Source organism: Pan paniscus, chromosome 6, assembly GCF_029289425.2.
Source record: "Pan paniscus chromosome 6, NHGRI_mPanPan1-v2.0_pri, whole genome shotgun sequence".
In the NCBI taxonomy this organism is placed as follows: domain Eukaryota; kingdom Metazoa; phylum Chordata; class Mammalia; order Primates; family Hominidae; genus Pan; species Pan paniscus.
This window is the reverse complement of record NC_073255.2, coordinates 39,955,070-39,968,327: the sequence shown is the minus strand read 5'-3', so window position 1 is coordinate 39,968,327 and position 13,258 is coordinate 39,955,070. Positions and strand designations below refer to the sequence as shown.

General features: G+C 34.2%; 1 protein-coding gene across 1 annotated transcript in view; it reads left to right on the top strand.

The window, feature by feature from the left end:
- LOC117980919 (probable C-mannosyltransferase DPY19L2) overlaps positions 1-13,258 on the top strand; it is a 117,957-nt gene that overhangs the window by 41,093 nt on the left and 63,606 nt on the right. The window contains 4 exon segments of the mRNA XM_055115830.1: positions 149-248; positions 3,280-3,357; positions 4,115-4,201; positions 12,854-12,913. Coding sequence (XP_054971805.1) covers positions 149-248; positions 3,280-3,357; positions 4,115-4,201; positions 12,854-12,913 — 325 coding nt within the window.

Genomic DNA, 13,258 nt, shown 5'->3' with positions numbered 1-13,258 from the left:
GTATACTTTAAAAAGTTAACTATATTTTGTTGTATTATAGTAAAGGTAATGGAATAATGTAGATTTTATCATTTTGCAATTAGTCTTTCTTTTCAGTGACAGCCCATTTTTAGGGTGAAACTTACTGGTATCAATTCTCTCTATTAAGGACCTCAAGCAATGATAGAAGGCCCTTCATTGCACTCTGTCTTTCCAATGTTGCTTTTATGCTTCCCTGGCAATTTGCTCAGTTTATACTTTTTACATAGGTAAGATGATTTTTTAAATTAATTTTTATTTTTATTTTAAGTTCTGGGGTACATGTGCGGGATGTACAGGTTTGTTACATAGGTAAATGTATGCCATGGTGGTTTTTGCATCTATCAACCCATCACCTAGGTATTAAGCCCAGCATGCATTAGCTGTTTTTCCTAATGTTTTCCCCACCCCATCCCTTGACAGGCCCCAGTGTGTGTTGTTCCTCTCCCTGTGTCCATGTATTCTCATTGTTCAGCTCCCACTTATAAGTGAGAACATGTGGTGTTTGGTTTTCTGTTCCTGTTGCTGAGGATAATGGCCTCCAGCTCCATTCATGTCCCTGCAAAGGACCTGATCTTGTTCCTTTTTATGGCTGCGTAGTATTCCATGGTGTATATGTACCACATTTTCTTTATCCAGTCTATCACTGATGGGCATTTGGGTTAATTCCATGTCTTTGCTATTGTGAATAGTGCTGCAGTGAAGACATGGGTGCACGTGTCTTTGTAATAGAATGATTTATATTCCTTTGTGTATATTAATTAAGTTGAATGCAAGATGTACTTGGTTGTTTCCATAGAAATTTTTAAATATGGTTACATTTACGCCCTAAAAGATTTTCAAAATAGGGAATAAAGTTTACTTAAAGGTATGATTTTTATGAAATAATATAATTCCACATTCTTTTACTGTATTGGTTAGTTTGACAGATTTTAAGGCTCGACATGTGAAAGACTTTTTCTATTATTTTTATTCACAAATGTTATTTTTGGTGTTTGAGATAATATCTGTATATATCTACCTATAGATTTTCCTTTTGTCCTGAGAATCATTCTGGGTGCCAAGCTACGCAGCATGCTAAGGGCCAATCCTACTCTTCACAGCAGGACGTTCTGCTTCTAATTCAGCTAAATGTTGGCTGTTTTGTCTGTAGAGCAGAATTTTACCTGGAATCATTTCTGCGAGCTTTAATCATAAAGCTCATCATTGCTTAAGTGAGCTGAGCCCATATCCTGTTTCTAAAGCAACTACATAACTAGTAACAAAAAACTGAACTGGGGAAGCAGAGAGTAAATGGAGAATTTTGATGACATTTCATGATACTAAGATTTTCCATCAGAGCTCCTTCCTACATAACAAATACTGATGATAATAATAATATTCTATATTGGAAGTGAGAAATTCTGCCAAGAAGTCTCATGCTGCCAATAGCCTACAAAGAATGAAATTATAACCCCAGCTCAATTGGTGCTTCATGTTTAAAGTATTCCCTCTGTTTTACTTCATAATAGTTGGCCCCTTTCAGGTTATAACACAGACATTATTCTATGGTTTTCATTATTTGCACATGCCAACAGAGTAGAATAGATTTTTAATGAGTATCATTTCATTGCAAGCAAATTTATTAATCCAGTGATACTGATGAAACTAAGAAGCTCTTTGGGGCCGGGCGCGATGGCTCACGCCTGTAATCCCAGAACTTTGGGAGGCTGAGGCGGGTGGATCACTTGAGGTCAGGAGTTCAAGACCAGCCTGGCCAAGATGGTGAAACCCCGTCTCTACTAAAAATACAAAAAAATTAGCCGGGCATGATGGTGGGCTCCTGTAATCTTGGGAGGCTGAGGCAGAGAATTGCTTGAACCCAGGAGGTGGAGGTTGCAGTGAGCCGAGATTGCGCTACTGCACTCCAGCCTGGGTGACAGAGTGAGACTCAGTTTCAAAAAAAAAAAAAAAGAAGTTATTGGGTAAGTTTGATATTGCTGTTAATGATTTTCTAGTCATTCTCTGGATATATACTAGTCTTTTATTTTTCTTTACTAATGTATATAGTTTTGTTTGTATGTGTGTGTTTCATGCTTACAGAGGGATAATTCAATGTTATTTTCTGGGAGTACTTTAAGATTTTATTCTTAATTGTGTTTTTCATAGATTAAGGTTAAAATTAGTTCATTGTGCAACCACATCTGGCTAATTTTTTAATTTTTTGTAGCGATGAGGTATCACCATCTTGCCCAGGCTGCTCTTGAACTCCTGGGTTCAAGCAGTCCTCCTATCTTGGCCTCCCAAAATGCTGGGATTATAGGCGTGAGCCACCATGCCTGGCCCAATTTTTTTTTATGACTTCTGTGCTCTCCTGGAATTTTCAATCCTATCAGTTACTTCCTTGAACATTTGAAGCATAGTTTAAAGATATATCTGATTATGCCAGAGAAGTGTTTGAGTGATCTCCAAGCTAAGAATAGTTTTTATATATTTAAAGGGTTATAGAACAAAAGTAGAAAAAGAATATACATACAAGAGACTGTATGTGACCAACAAAGCATAACATATTTATTATCTGGCCTTTTATATAACAAATGTGCTGATCCCTGATCTAAATCTTTTGTGGATCTATTTCTATTGTGTTAGTGATAGTGTCTTATCTCCATCTATGCTGGGTTATTTTTGATGTGGTGCTGGACATTATACATGAAAAATTGGAGAGGCAAGTAAAAAGCACTAATAAATCTTGAACCACTTTTATGCAATCAGATTGAGATGATCCATAGATGGGTTTCAGTCTTTCTGAGGGCTGCTTGATTTCTGGTTCACTATTATAGTATGGCCTTTTGAAACTCCAAACTAAAGCACCCTTCTTGGTGCACTCTGACTGCTGAATCTGCTGAAATGCCTGCTCAGCTTGTTGGTCTCCCAACTGCCTCTCAGCTGGCAGGCATCTGCCTCTGTTGAAATTGGCAGATACCTCTGGGAGAAAAGTGGCCCAAAATGTCATGCTCATCGGTATAGATTGCCATCTATCTTTTTAATTCCTCATTTGCTTTGTTAATAGTCTGTGGCTTTTATACATATTTTTAAAATATTTTTATTTATATATTTATAGTTTTCCTAGCCATTCTAGTTCTTAGTGGGAAGGTTGGTTCAAATTCCTTTGCTTACCATTATTAGAACTGTAGCCCTCCTCTTATATTTACTTTGCCTGTGAATAGTAAAGTGTTAGTTTTCTATACTTTTTTTCACTTTTGCTTTTTTATATTATTTCAGATAGCATCATTATTTCCCATGTATGTTGTGGGATACATTGAACCAAGCAAATTTCAGAAGATCATTTTTATGAACATGGTAACATTTTTAATATATATAAGTCAAATATTAAGATAGGTTCTCAGAGTTTATAAAATCGAAGTGATTCTGTTTTATAGGGTACCTCCTCTTTGGTAATATTTAATACATATGGTATTGGTGATATCCAGAAGGAAAACTGGAAATGTATATTATAGATGACATATTATAACAGATTATACTTTCAACTGGACTGTAGATGTGTTTCATTCTCTAGAACTTTTATTTTTATGTTTTACTTATTATTACTACTTTTAAAACTGCCTTTTCTTTCTCAGACATGAGATTTTTAGCATTTTGCCTGAATATGACACTCTAACTGAAATTTTATATTCTTGCAATTTTGTTTTGGGCTTAGGTCCCAAACATAGCTTCCTTAAAAACATAAAAAGTTAGTAAAGCTTCATAAATAATAGAAGTCCTGAAGTCTAACAAAAATATGATTAGTAAAACGTATTTATAACTAAGTCTTTCTTATTATATTACTCCATTGTTAAAACAATAGAAATCATAGACTTATTTTTCATTGTTCCAAGTAGCAGATGGAGAAAAAGTTAAATTCTGCCTGATAGAGTTTATGGTCTTGAATTTTAATACTTAGAATCTAGCAGTGACTTGAAATTCTATTATCATTTAGCCAAGAGTCGTTCATCTTTATGCAAATAAATTTGCATTAGAAATGGCTATATACCTACAAAATATGCATTATGCCAATATATGTAATAACCATAAAATGTATTTTTTTCTTTTTTTTCAGATTTCAGTTACCCTTAGTTTCATTTTGATGTTTGGAAATTCAATGTACTTATCTTCTTATTATTCTTCATCTTTGTTAATGACGTGGGTAAGTGTTTAGTTCATAAAGTTGGGTTTTTTTAACCTGCCAAATAGCATGTTTTCCTGTCTAAAACAGGTATAAGAGAATAAATAGGCCCTTTCCTGATTATCACTCAACATGACAAAATTCTTCCCAAGCAAAGCTTTTTATCTATCTTATCCTTGAAAAATATTATAGTAGGAAGTTTTTCTTTTTAAGACAGTGCCCAAGTAAATATTTAAAAATGATCATAAAGTAATAAGACTTACTTTAATCATATCCCATTTTATGATAAAAATGACTTCTTTTCCCCTAAGTCACTTGAGGATGTTAAGTACTCATTGCAGTGACACTGCCATTGCCCAGAACATTTTTGGAACTTCTCTGAGTTTCCTTCACAGACTATGGTACATTCTTTAGTATGTCTTGCCTTTCAAGAGTGGGTTTGATTTTTGGAAATGACCAGAATTTTCTGAATATTTTGTGTGATTGGGCTGGGTAATACAGATCTTGCTGAAACGATGGTGTGACAGTAAAGTCATAAGACCGATTATTTTGCACCTATAACTAAATTATTTCTGAAGGCAGTTTAGAAAGTGTAGTTCCAAACTACTTTGAGCGATGGCAAGATAATTAGAATAAATGTGCAGTCTCTTCATGGGAACTACATGGAATGACACTCTTTTGGATATGTGTTTGGAAGGGTGGTTTAGTAAATCAGTTCTATTACATTGTAGTTATACTTCTGATATCTATAAGCCAGAACCTAGAATATTGTCCTGTACCTCCCATCTCCACACTGATCAGAAATGATACCAACTACGGTAATCCCAAAATATAGCACTTTTCCATGTATGGTGCAGTGATTTAATCTTTTGGGATTGCCCTTATGTTTTAACATTTTTGCTTTCCATATCCTTTTTCCCTCATAGTAATCCCTCCTCTTTCTCTCCCAGAAAAAATGCTCTTTCTTTCCAACATTTTGTCAAACTATTTCACCATTACAGAGTAGAGGACTCCTAATAGTGTGCTCATCTACCTCTTTTAATGAAAACTTTTTTATTTTGAAATATAGTACAGATAAAACTGCATAAAGCAAATGTTTTGTGTGCTGGCTAATACTGATGAGTACAATGTCCCCTTCGTGTCTGCAGGGATTGATTCCAGGACACCCCCAACCCCTGTGGATACTAAAATCTGCAGATGTTCAAGTTTCTTATATAAAATGGTGTGTTATTTGCATATAATCTATGCACTCTTCCTATATACTTTAAATCATCTCTAGATTACTTATAAAGTCTATTGCAATATAAATACTATGCAAATAGTGGTATACTGTATTGTTTTTTCATTTGTACTTTTTAAACTGTTGTATTATTATTATTTCAAATATTTTCTATCTGCTGTTGGTTGAATCTGCAGCAACTGGAACCCATGGATGTGGAGGGCTGACTGTGTTATGTATTATGTGGCAAACATTCTTAAACTACCATTACATCAAAATTATAACTTTCTAAATGAGTGTAGAAGCCTCCATGTGACCTGTCCCAAAGCACTCCCTTGTACTGCCCTAAAACGATAATGACTATCTTGACTGCTATGATAGTAACTTTCCAGCATTCCTTTATAGTTTCATCACTTAAGTTTCTCTTTTTAGCTACAAGTTTCCTGCATATCTGCCTGGTTTTATCCTCATGAAGTTTATTTGTTGAAGAACCACAGTCATAGAACATGTGGAGGATTTCATGGTCCAGATTTTGCTTTTTGAGTTCTTGTGGTGTAGCTAAGCATGTTCCTTTGTCTCATGGTATAGCTTGATCTATTAGAAACTGGATCTGAAACTTGGATTGCTTCAGGCTTGATCACTTTTGCAAGTCTTTAGTATTGTTCTTTCATTAAAAGGCACATAATGTCTCTCTTTATGGTACTAGCCTTCAGTGCCTTATGCTGGATCTGTTAATTCATTAGGGATTGCAAAGTGGTCACATTCTAATCTGTCATCTAAAGTTCATTTAGGAAAAGTAAAGTAAATGTTGATTTACCTCTTTATTTGCAAGTTTTAAAAATAATGAATTGATTCCCTGTCATCTTCCAAATGTGGGCTCTTTGGGCTGTGTATGTGTGTGTTTAGGTTTCATTAGGAACATAGGGATTTAAACATTTTTGATGTATTTCAAGTTAATTGAAATTAATATCTTTACTCATTCTCAGATTGTTTCTCTGTTGACCAGGGGAGCCTCTTTATGTTTCTCCTAAGTTCTCTGACATGACACTGGTGGTCTGATAGCATACTTGTGTCATGTATGACAAGTTTTTCCAGGTCTCTCTTGTGTACTCCTGCCCAAAACCTGGAGGAAGCCATTCCTGCAAGGCACCCTTCTTGCCTTTATTGGGGAAATGCTGTTTTAAGACTGCAGTCTGGGACCCATGGATGTTCATTGCTACTAAGTAGGTCATTGTTTCTAGGCCTTATTAGTGGGCAGAGCTAGGAAATATTATAGGTTGCAGGCTCGCTCTCTTTCTTTAAAAATATACCATGAAAATATGTGTGTGTGCATGTGTGTGTGTGCATGCATTTATGGTAAACTAGCTCACAAGTTCTGATGGGTATTTCCAAATCAAATTCAAGAATATAGGGTTTTTACTTAACTCTTTCTATCCTGTATTTGTTTTTTTGTTTCTCTTGGGTCTCAAGAAGCCAGGGGATGATAGAATATCATATATCCATTTGCCTTCTCCCAAAGTGTATGCATGAGAATTGCTATACTGCACCACGCACATAATTATGAGAAATAAAGAATTTTTTGCATATCCTTCTTTCATTCTCTTCACCCATTTTTTTTTACTAATTCTGTATCTATATTGTCAGAACATAGAGTATTGCATACTGTATTTTCTGCCTTATCAATCTTATTTCATGTTTTTATGTGAACAAATATGCATTTATTTATCACCAGTCTTTATGTTGTTATCTCCTAGTTATCTTGGTTATTTTAGTCTTGTTCTACAAGAGAATTCCTTCAATTCTGATGTGTTTGTCACAGTTTGTTTTGTCGCCTTTTACTTGAAAGTGAAGTTGGCTCTATGTAAAATTCTTGTCTCTTTTATTTTTACTTTTTCTTTCTTTTCTTCTTCTGTTTTTTTTTTTTTTTTTTTTTTTTGAGACGGAGTTTCCCTCTTGTTGCCCAGGCTGGAGTGCAATGGTGCAGTCTTGGCTCACTGCAACCTCCAACTCCTGGGTTCAAGAGATTCTCTTGCCTCAGCCTCCCGTGTAGCTGGGATTACAGGCGCCTGCCACCATGCCCAGCTAATTTTTGCATTTTTAGTAGAGACGGGGTGTGACCATGTTGGCCAGGCTGGTCTCGAACTCCTGACCTCAGGTGATCTGCCCGCCTCTGCCTCCCAAGTGCTGGGATTACAGATGTGAGCCACCACGCCTGGCTGTCTGTTTTATTTTTTGCTTTGAGTACTTGTTTTACTTCTGTCCAAAAGGGTTGTTATTAAAAGTGTTAGAAGTTTTGATACGTTATAAACGTATCACTTTCTCTTGAATACTTTTTATCTTATTTCTTTTTTTATTTCTAAAAGTTTCTTCTCTTCACCTTTTATAGCTCTTAAGGCATTATTATTATGTTCATTTCCTCATATTCCTTCTAGTTTTTTATGTCTGAAATTATTTTTGTTTTATTTCAAATTATTTGATTTCTGTCAGCTCATTTCTCAGTTTTTCTAATTTTGATTTGTGTCATTCTTTCACATATTTTAGTATTTTTAAATATCTTATTTTAAATGGCTCATTTTGAAATGTAAGTTTTGTTTAATTGTTTAGTCTTTCATCCTTAAGTAACTGCGTTAGCTATAGGATTTTTCAGAGAAGCCCTTTATCAGGTTAAAGAAGTTCCCTTCTGTTCAGCTTGCTGAGTTTTTTCAAAAATGAATTTTGAAGATATGATATCATATAGTTTCTCTTTTCTGTTTTGTTAATGTGCTGCATTATATTGGTTGATTTTCAGATGTTGTGGCATCTTTGCATTCCTTGAATAGACCTCACTTTGGTCATGATGTTTTATTATTTTTTGTTGGATACAGCTTCCTAAAATTGTACTTATGATTTTGCACCTAAGTTCATGACAATAATTGGTTCATAGTTTTCTTGTGACATCTTTGTCTTATTAGGTATCATGGCAATGCTGGCCTCATAAAATGAGCTACGAAGTGTTCCCTCTTCTCCAGTTTTCTGAAGAATTTGTGTAAAATCCTTATGATTTCTTCCCTAAATATTTGGTAGAATTTACCAGTGAAACCATCTAGGACTTTCTTTGTAGGAATGTTTTTAACTACAAGTTCCATTTCATTAATAAGGTATAAGGCTATTCGTGTTATCCATTTCCTCTTGAGTGAACTTTGGTTGTATCTTTCAAGGAATTTTTTTATTTACGATGTCAAATTCATTGACAAAGGCATAATATTTTATTTCTTTTATGTATCTATAGTATCTGTAGTGATAGTTCCTCTTTCATTCCTGGTATTAGATGTTTGTGTTCTATTTTTTTTTTTCTGATCAGTCTGGTTAGAGGTATATCAATTTTATTAATTTTCTCAAGGAACCAGCTTTTGTTTTCATTGATTTGCTCTACTGTTTTTGTTTTCTGTTTCATTGATTTCTACTCAATCTTTATTACCTCATTTCTTTTGCTTATTTTGGGTTTTGCTCTCCTTTTTTTCTAGTCTTTTTTTTTTTTAAAGGTATAAAGCAAGGTCATTGACTTGAGACCTTTCTTGTTTTTTGTTTTTTGTTTTTTGTTTTTAAACACAGGTGTTTAGTGCTATAAACTTTTCTCAAAGTACTGCTTTATCAACATCCCACATATTTTGATAAAGTACATTTTTAAATTTATTTCATGTTGTCATACATTTTACTTAAACGTGATATAGAAATCTCAATAAATTTGTTTTTATTTAAACAGTAAATTACCTTTTAAAAGTATTTGAAATTTTTAAAATGTTATATATTTACCCTGTAGTTACCATTTTCGGTGCCTTTTACTTGTGTACAGCCAGATTGACCTACTGTATTCCTGCTGTCTGAAAGACCTCCTTTAACATTTCCTTTAGTACAAATCACCTGGTCATGAAGTCTTTATTTTGCCTTCGTTTTTGAAAGGTATGTTTCCTGGGTGTAGAATTGCAGGTTAACAGCACTTTTTTTAAATAATGTAAAAGATGCTGCTTGACTTGTCTTGTTGTTTGCATTTTTTTCTTATGAAATCTGTTGACATCCCTACGCTTTTGTCTGTAAATAATATGTTACTTCTCTAGCTATTCCCAGCTAGAGATAAGATTTTCTGTTTACCACTGATTTTGAGCAGTTTGTTTATATAATGTGCCTTACTATAGCTTTCTTTATGTTTCTTGTATTTAGGATTAATTGAAATTCTTAGATCTTTAGGTTTACAATTTTTATCAAATTTGGAAAAATTTTGGCCATTATTTCTTCAAATATTTTTCTGCCTCCTCACCTCACTTTCATTAAGGGACTCTCATTACATGCATATTGGGCTGCTTGAAATTGTTCAGTGGTTCATGGAGCCTATGTTTATTTTTGTTCTTTATTTAATTTTGGATAGTTACTATTGCTGTGTCTTCAAGAGTTCACTAGTTGTTTTTCTGCAGTATCTAACCTGTTGTTAATCACATCCAGTGTATTTCTCTTTTAAGTCATTGTAGTTTTCATACTAAAAGTTCATTTTGGATCTTTGAAGTATTTTTGTGTGTCTAGTTAACATGTTCTTTCTCTGTTACCACTTCTTCACCATGTGTAATACAGTTATACTAACTGCCTCAGTGCCTCCACCTGCTAATTCTGTCATCTGTGTCAGTTTCAATGAATTGTTTCTTCTTCTCATATCAGGGTTGTGTTTTCTTAAGTGTTTGCATGCTTGGCAATGTTTACTTTGATGCCAGGCTTTGTGACTTTTACCTTGTTAGCTGCTGGATTATTTTCTTATTCCTATAGATATTCGTGAGCTTTTTTCTGTGATGCAGTTAAGCCACTTGAACATAGGCTGATCTTTTCAGGTCTTGCTTTTAAGATTTGTTAGCTGGAATTAAAGTACTGGTTAGTTTATGGCTAATATTGCTGCTCTCTGAAGCAAACTCTTCTGTGTAGACTACCTGATGTGCCCTTTGGCTGCACTATTTTATATTCCCACCAACAGTGCATAAGCATTCCAATTTTTCTACATTTTTGCCAAGACTTGTTACTTCTGGTTTAGTTTTGGTTTGTTTTGTTTTATAATGGCCATCCTAACAGGTTTGAGGTGGTATCTCATTGTGGTTTTGATTTACATTTCCCTGATGATAAGTGATGTTGAACATCATTTTAAATACCTGTTGGACATTTGTATTTATTCTTTGGGGAACTGTTTATTCAAGTCCTTTGCTCATTTTTAAAAGAAATATTTGTGTGTGTGTGTGTGTGTGTGTGTGTGTTTTTGTTTTTTGTTTTTTTTTTTTGTTTTTTTTTTGCTATATTCATCAGAGATACTGGCCTGTAGTTTTCTTGTAGTATCTTTTTCTGGATTTGGTATCAGAGTAATGCTGGCCTCACAAAATGTGTGTAGAAGTGTTCTCTTCAGTTTTTTGGAAGAGCTTGAGAAGGATTGGTGTGAATTCTTATTTAAATGTTTCATAGAATTCTCCAGTGAAGCCATCTGGTTCGAGGTTTTCCTTTGTTGAGAAATTTTTTATTACTGATTTAATCTCCTTATTAGTTATAGATCTGTTGAGTTTTTTTTGTGTGTGTGTTTTCATAATTTACTCTTGGTAGGTTGTATGTTTCTACAAATTTATTTCTTATAAGTTATCTAATTTGTTGGCATATAATTGTTCATAGTTGTCTCTATAATCTATTTTGCTTGGTATTTTAGTTTTTTAGGGTAAGAAAGTAAATGTGGTTCCTGTTATACAAACTTGGACAGAAGCAGAAGTTTCATTCTGATTGATTTTAGTTACTTTGGGTGAAACATTACCATGTTTCAATGAGGAAGATATATATATATATATATAAAATTATACTCAGAAAATACTTCCCACTATTCCTTCCAGCACATTCTCTCCACCTTTCTTTTCACCCTGTTACTGTCTATTCCCTGTAGGTAAGAAATCTCATTAGTTTTCTGGTTGACCCATTTAGTTGGCTTTTTAAAGTACTAATAACTGTTACATGTATATTTTTTATATCTCCTCTTCTTGTATTAAAGATAGTCTTTTGACTTTTTTTTTTTCATTTAACAACCTATCCTGGATATCAGTTCATAGAGATTTTCCTCATTCTTTCTGGTAGTTTCCTAGTGTTCTGCTTTGGATTTACTGTAATTCAGTCACTCTCCTATGTCTGGGCATTTAGGTTGTTGCCTAACTTTTGCATTTACAAACAATGTTGCAATGAATAATCTGATACGTTTATATTTTCCTATTGGAAGTTTAGTAATCCTGGCTCACTTTGGGAATTTCTACACCAACTAAATGATACAAAATTGGAGTCCAAGTCTAAATAATACCCAAGTCCGAGAATTCAGTTTCTCATGAGAGCACTGTTTTCACCCCAAACTTGGGAATAAACAAATAACCTATCAACTTGTAGAGATGGTAGGTGAAGTATTCTTAGTCACTGTGTGTCTTAGTCAGTTTGGGCTGTTATAACAAAAGTACCACAGACAGGGTGGGTTAAACAACAGGAATTTATTTCTCACAGTTCTGGAGGCTGAGCAGTTCAAAAATCAAGGTGCCAGCTGATTTGGTTCTTGGTGAAAGCCCTTTTTGTGGTTTGCAGACAGAAGCCTTCTTACTGTGTCCTCACATGGTAGAGAGAGACATCAACTCTCTAGTCTCTTGTAATACAGGCACACTAATCCCATTCAATTACTTCCCAGAGGCCCACCCTCCAAATACTATCCCACTGGGGATTAAAGATTCAGTCTGAATTTGAGGTGGACACAAATACTCAGTGCATAGCACTGCAGGTATAGTTTTGAGGACCCTAGCTTTATGTATTAGTCTCAATTCCAGCTTCTTACCTTGCATAGACCCAAGGCCTCTTCTGCTGCCCTCCCCCTTACAATACAAGCCTATAGTTGGAACCTTATTCTACAGGCCTTTATAAAGACTGCCAGGGGTGGTAGTTCTCTGCTGATTAATACTGTATTTTTTAAAAATAATCTTTTTTCTAGCATCGGAGAAGTTCTTTCTCTTTCACATGAGTATACATTTTTTAAACATGTTTAAATATTTTATTCGGCAGTTTGGAGAGGAAGGATTTTCATGTTAGTTTAGTTCACGAACATTGCTGGATAACTGACATACAGACTTGCATGGATGCTCTCATCTGCTCACATACCATTTATCTTTGTAGAGGAATTATCCTGCAGAAAATGGACAGGGTATTTAAGTGAGGAAATAACGAGGCAACTTTTTGACACACAAACCATTTAACTTTCACCTCAAGGAAATTCGCCAAAATTTGTCCAAAATTTGAAAAATCAACAGTTAAGGAGGAAAATGGCTGGTGATAGCTGAGATGGAACAGGGTGGCTATATAATTTTTGAAATGTACCATTTATACAAAATATAAATGTTAATTGTATTGAATTGTTTCATTTTCCCTTATGTGCATTTTAGGCAATAATTCTAAAGAGAAATGAAATTCAAAAACTGGGAGTATCTAAACTCAACTTTTGGGTAAGATTCAGTGTTTTTAATGCAGTTTATTTAAATTCTACTTTTTATTTCTGTAAACTGAACACAGTTAATATGCTTTAAAATGCTAATGATTTATAGTTAATAAATAGCTACTGTCTTAAAAATAGTTACTATCTAAGGCAGATCGATATGTAAAGAAATAGTCCTTAGCAAGGACTAGAAATCATTTTCAGGAAGTTAGCTCACATATTTCACAACTGACTTTCAGGCCACTCTTCCTTTATGTTTCATTCTGCTATATCCATACAGCCTTGCTTTTTAAAATTTGTTTGTCTTGAGTTTCTCTCTTTAGCTTCAATTAACCTTCCCTTCAACATAACTCAA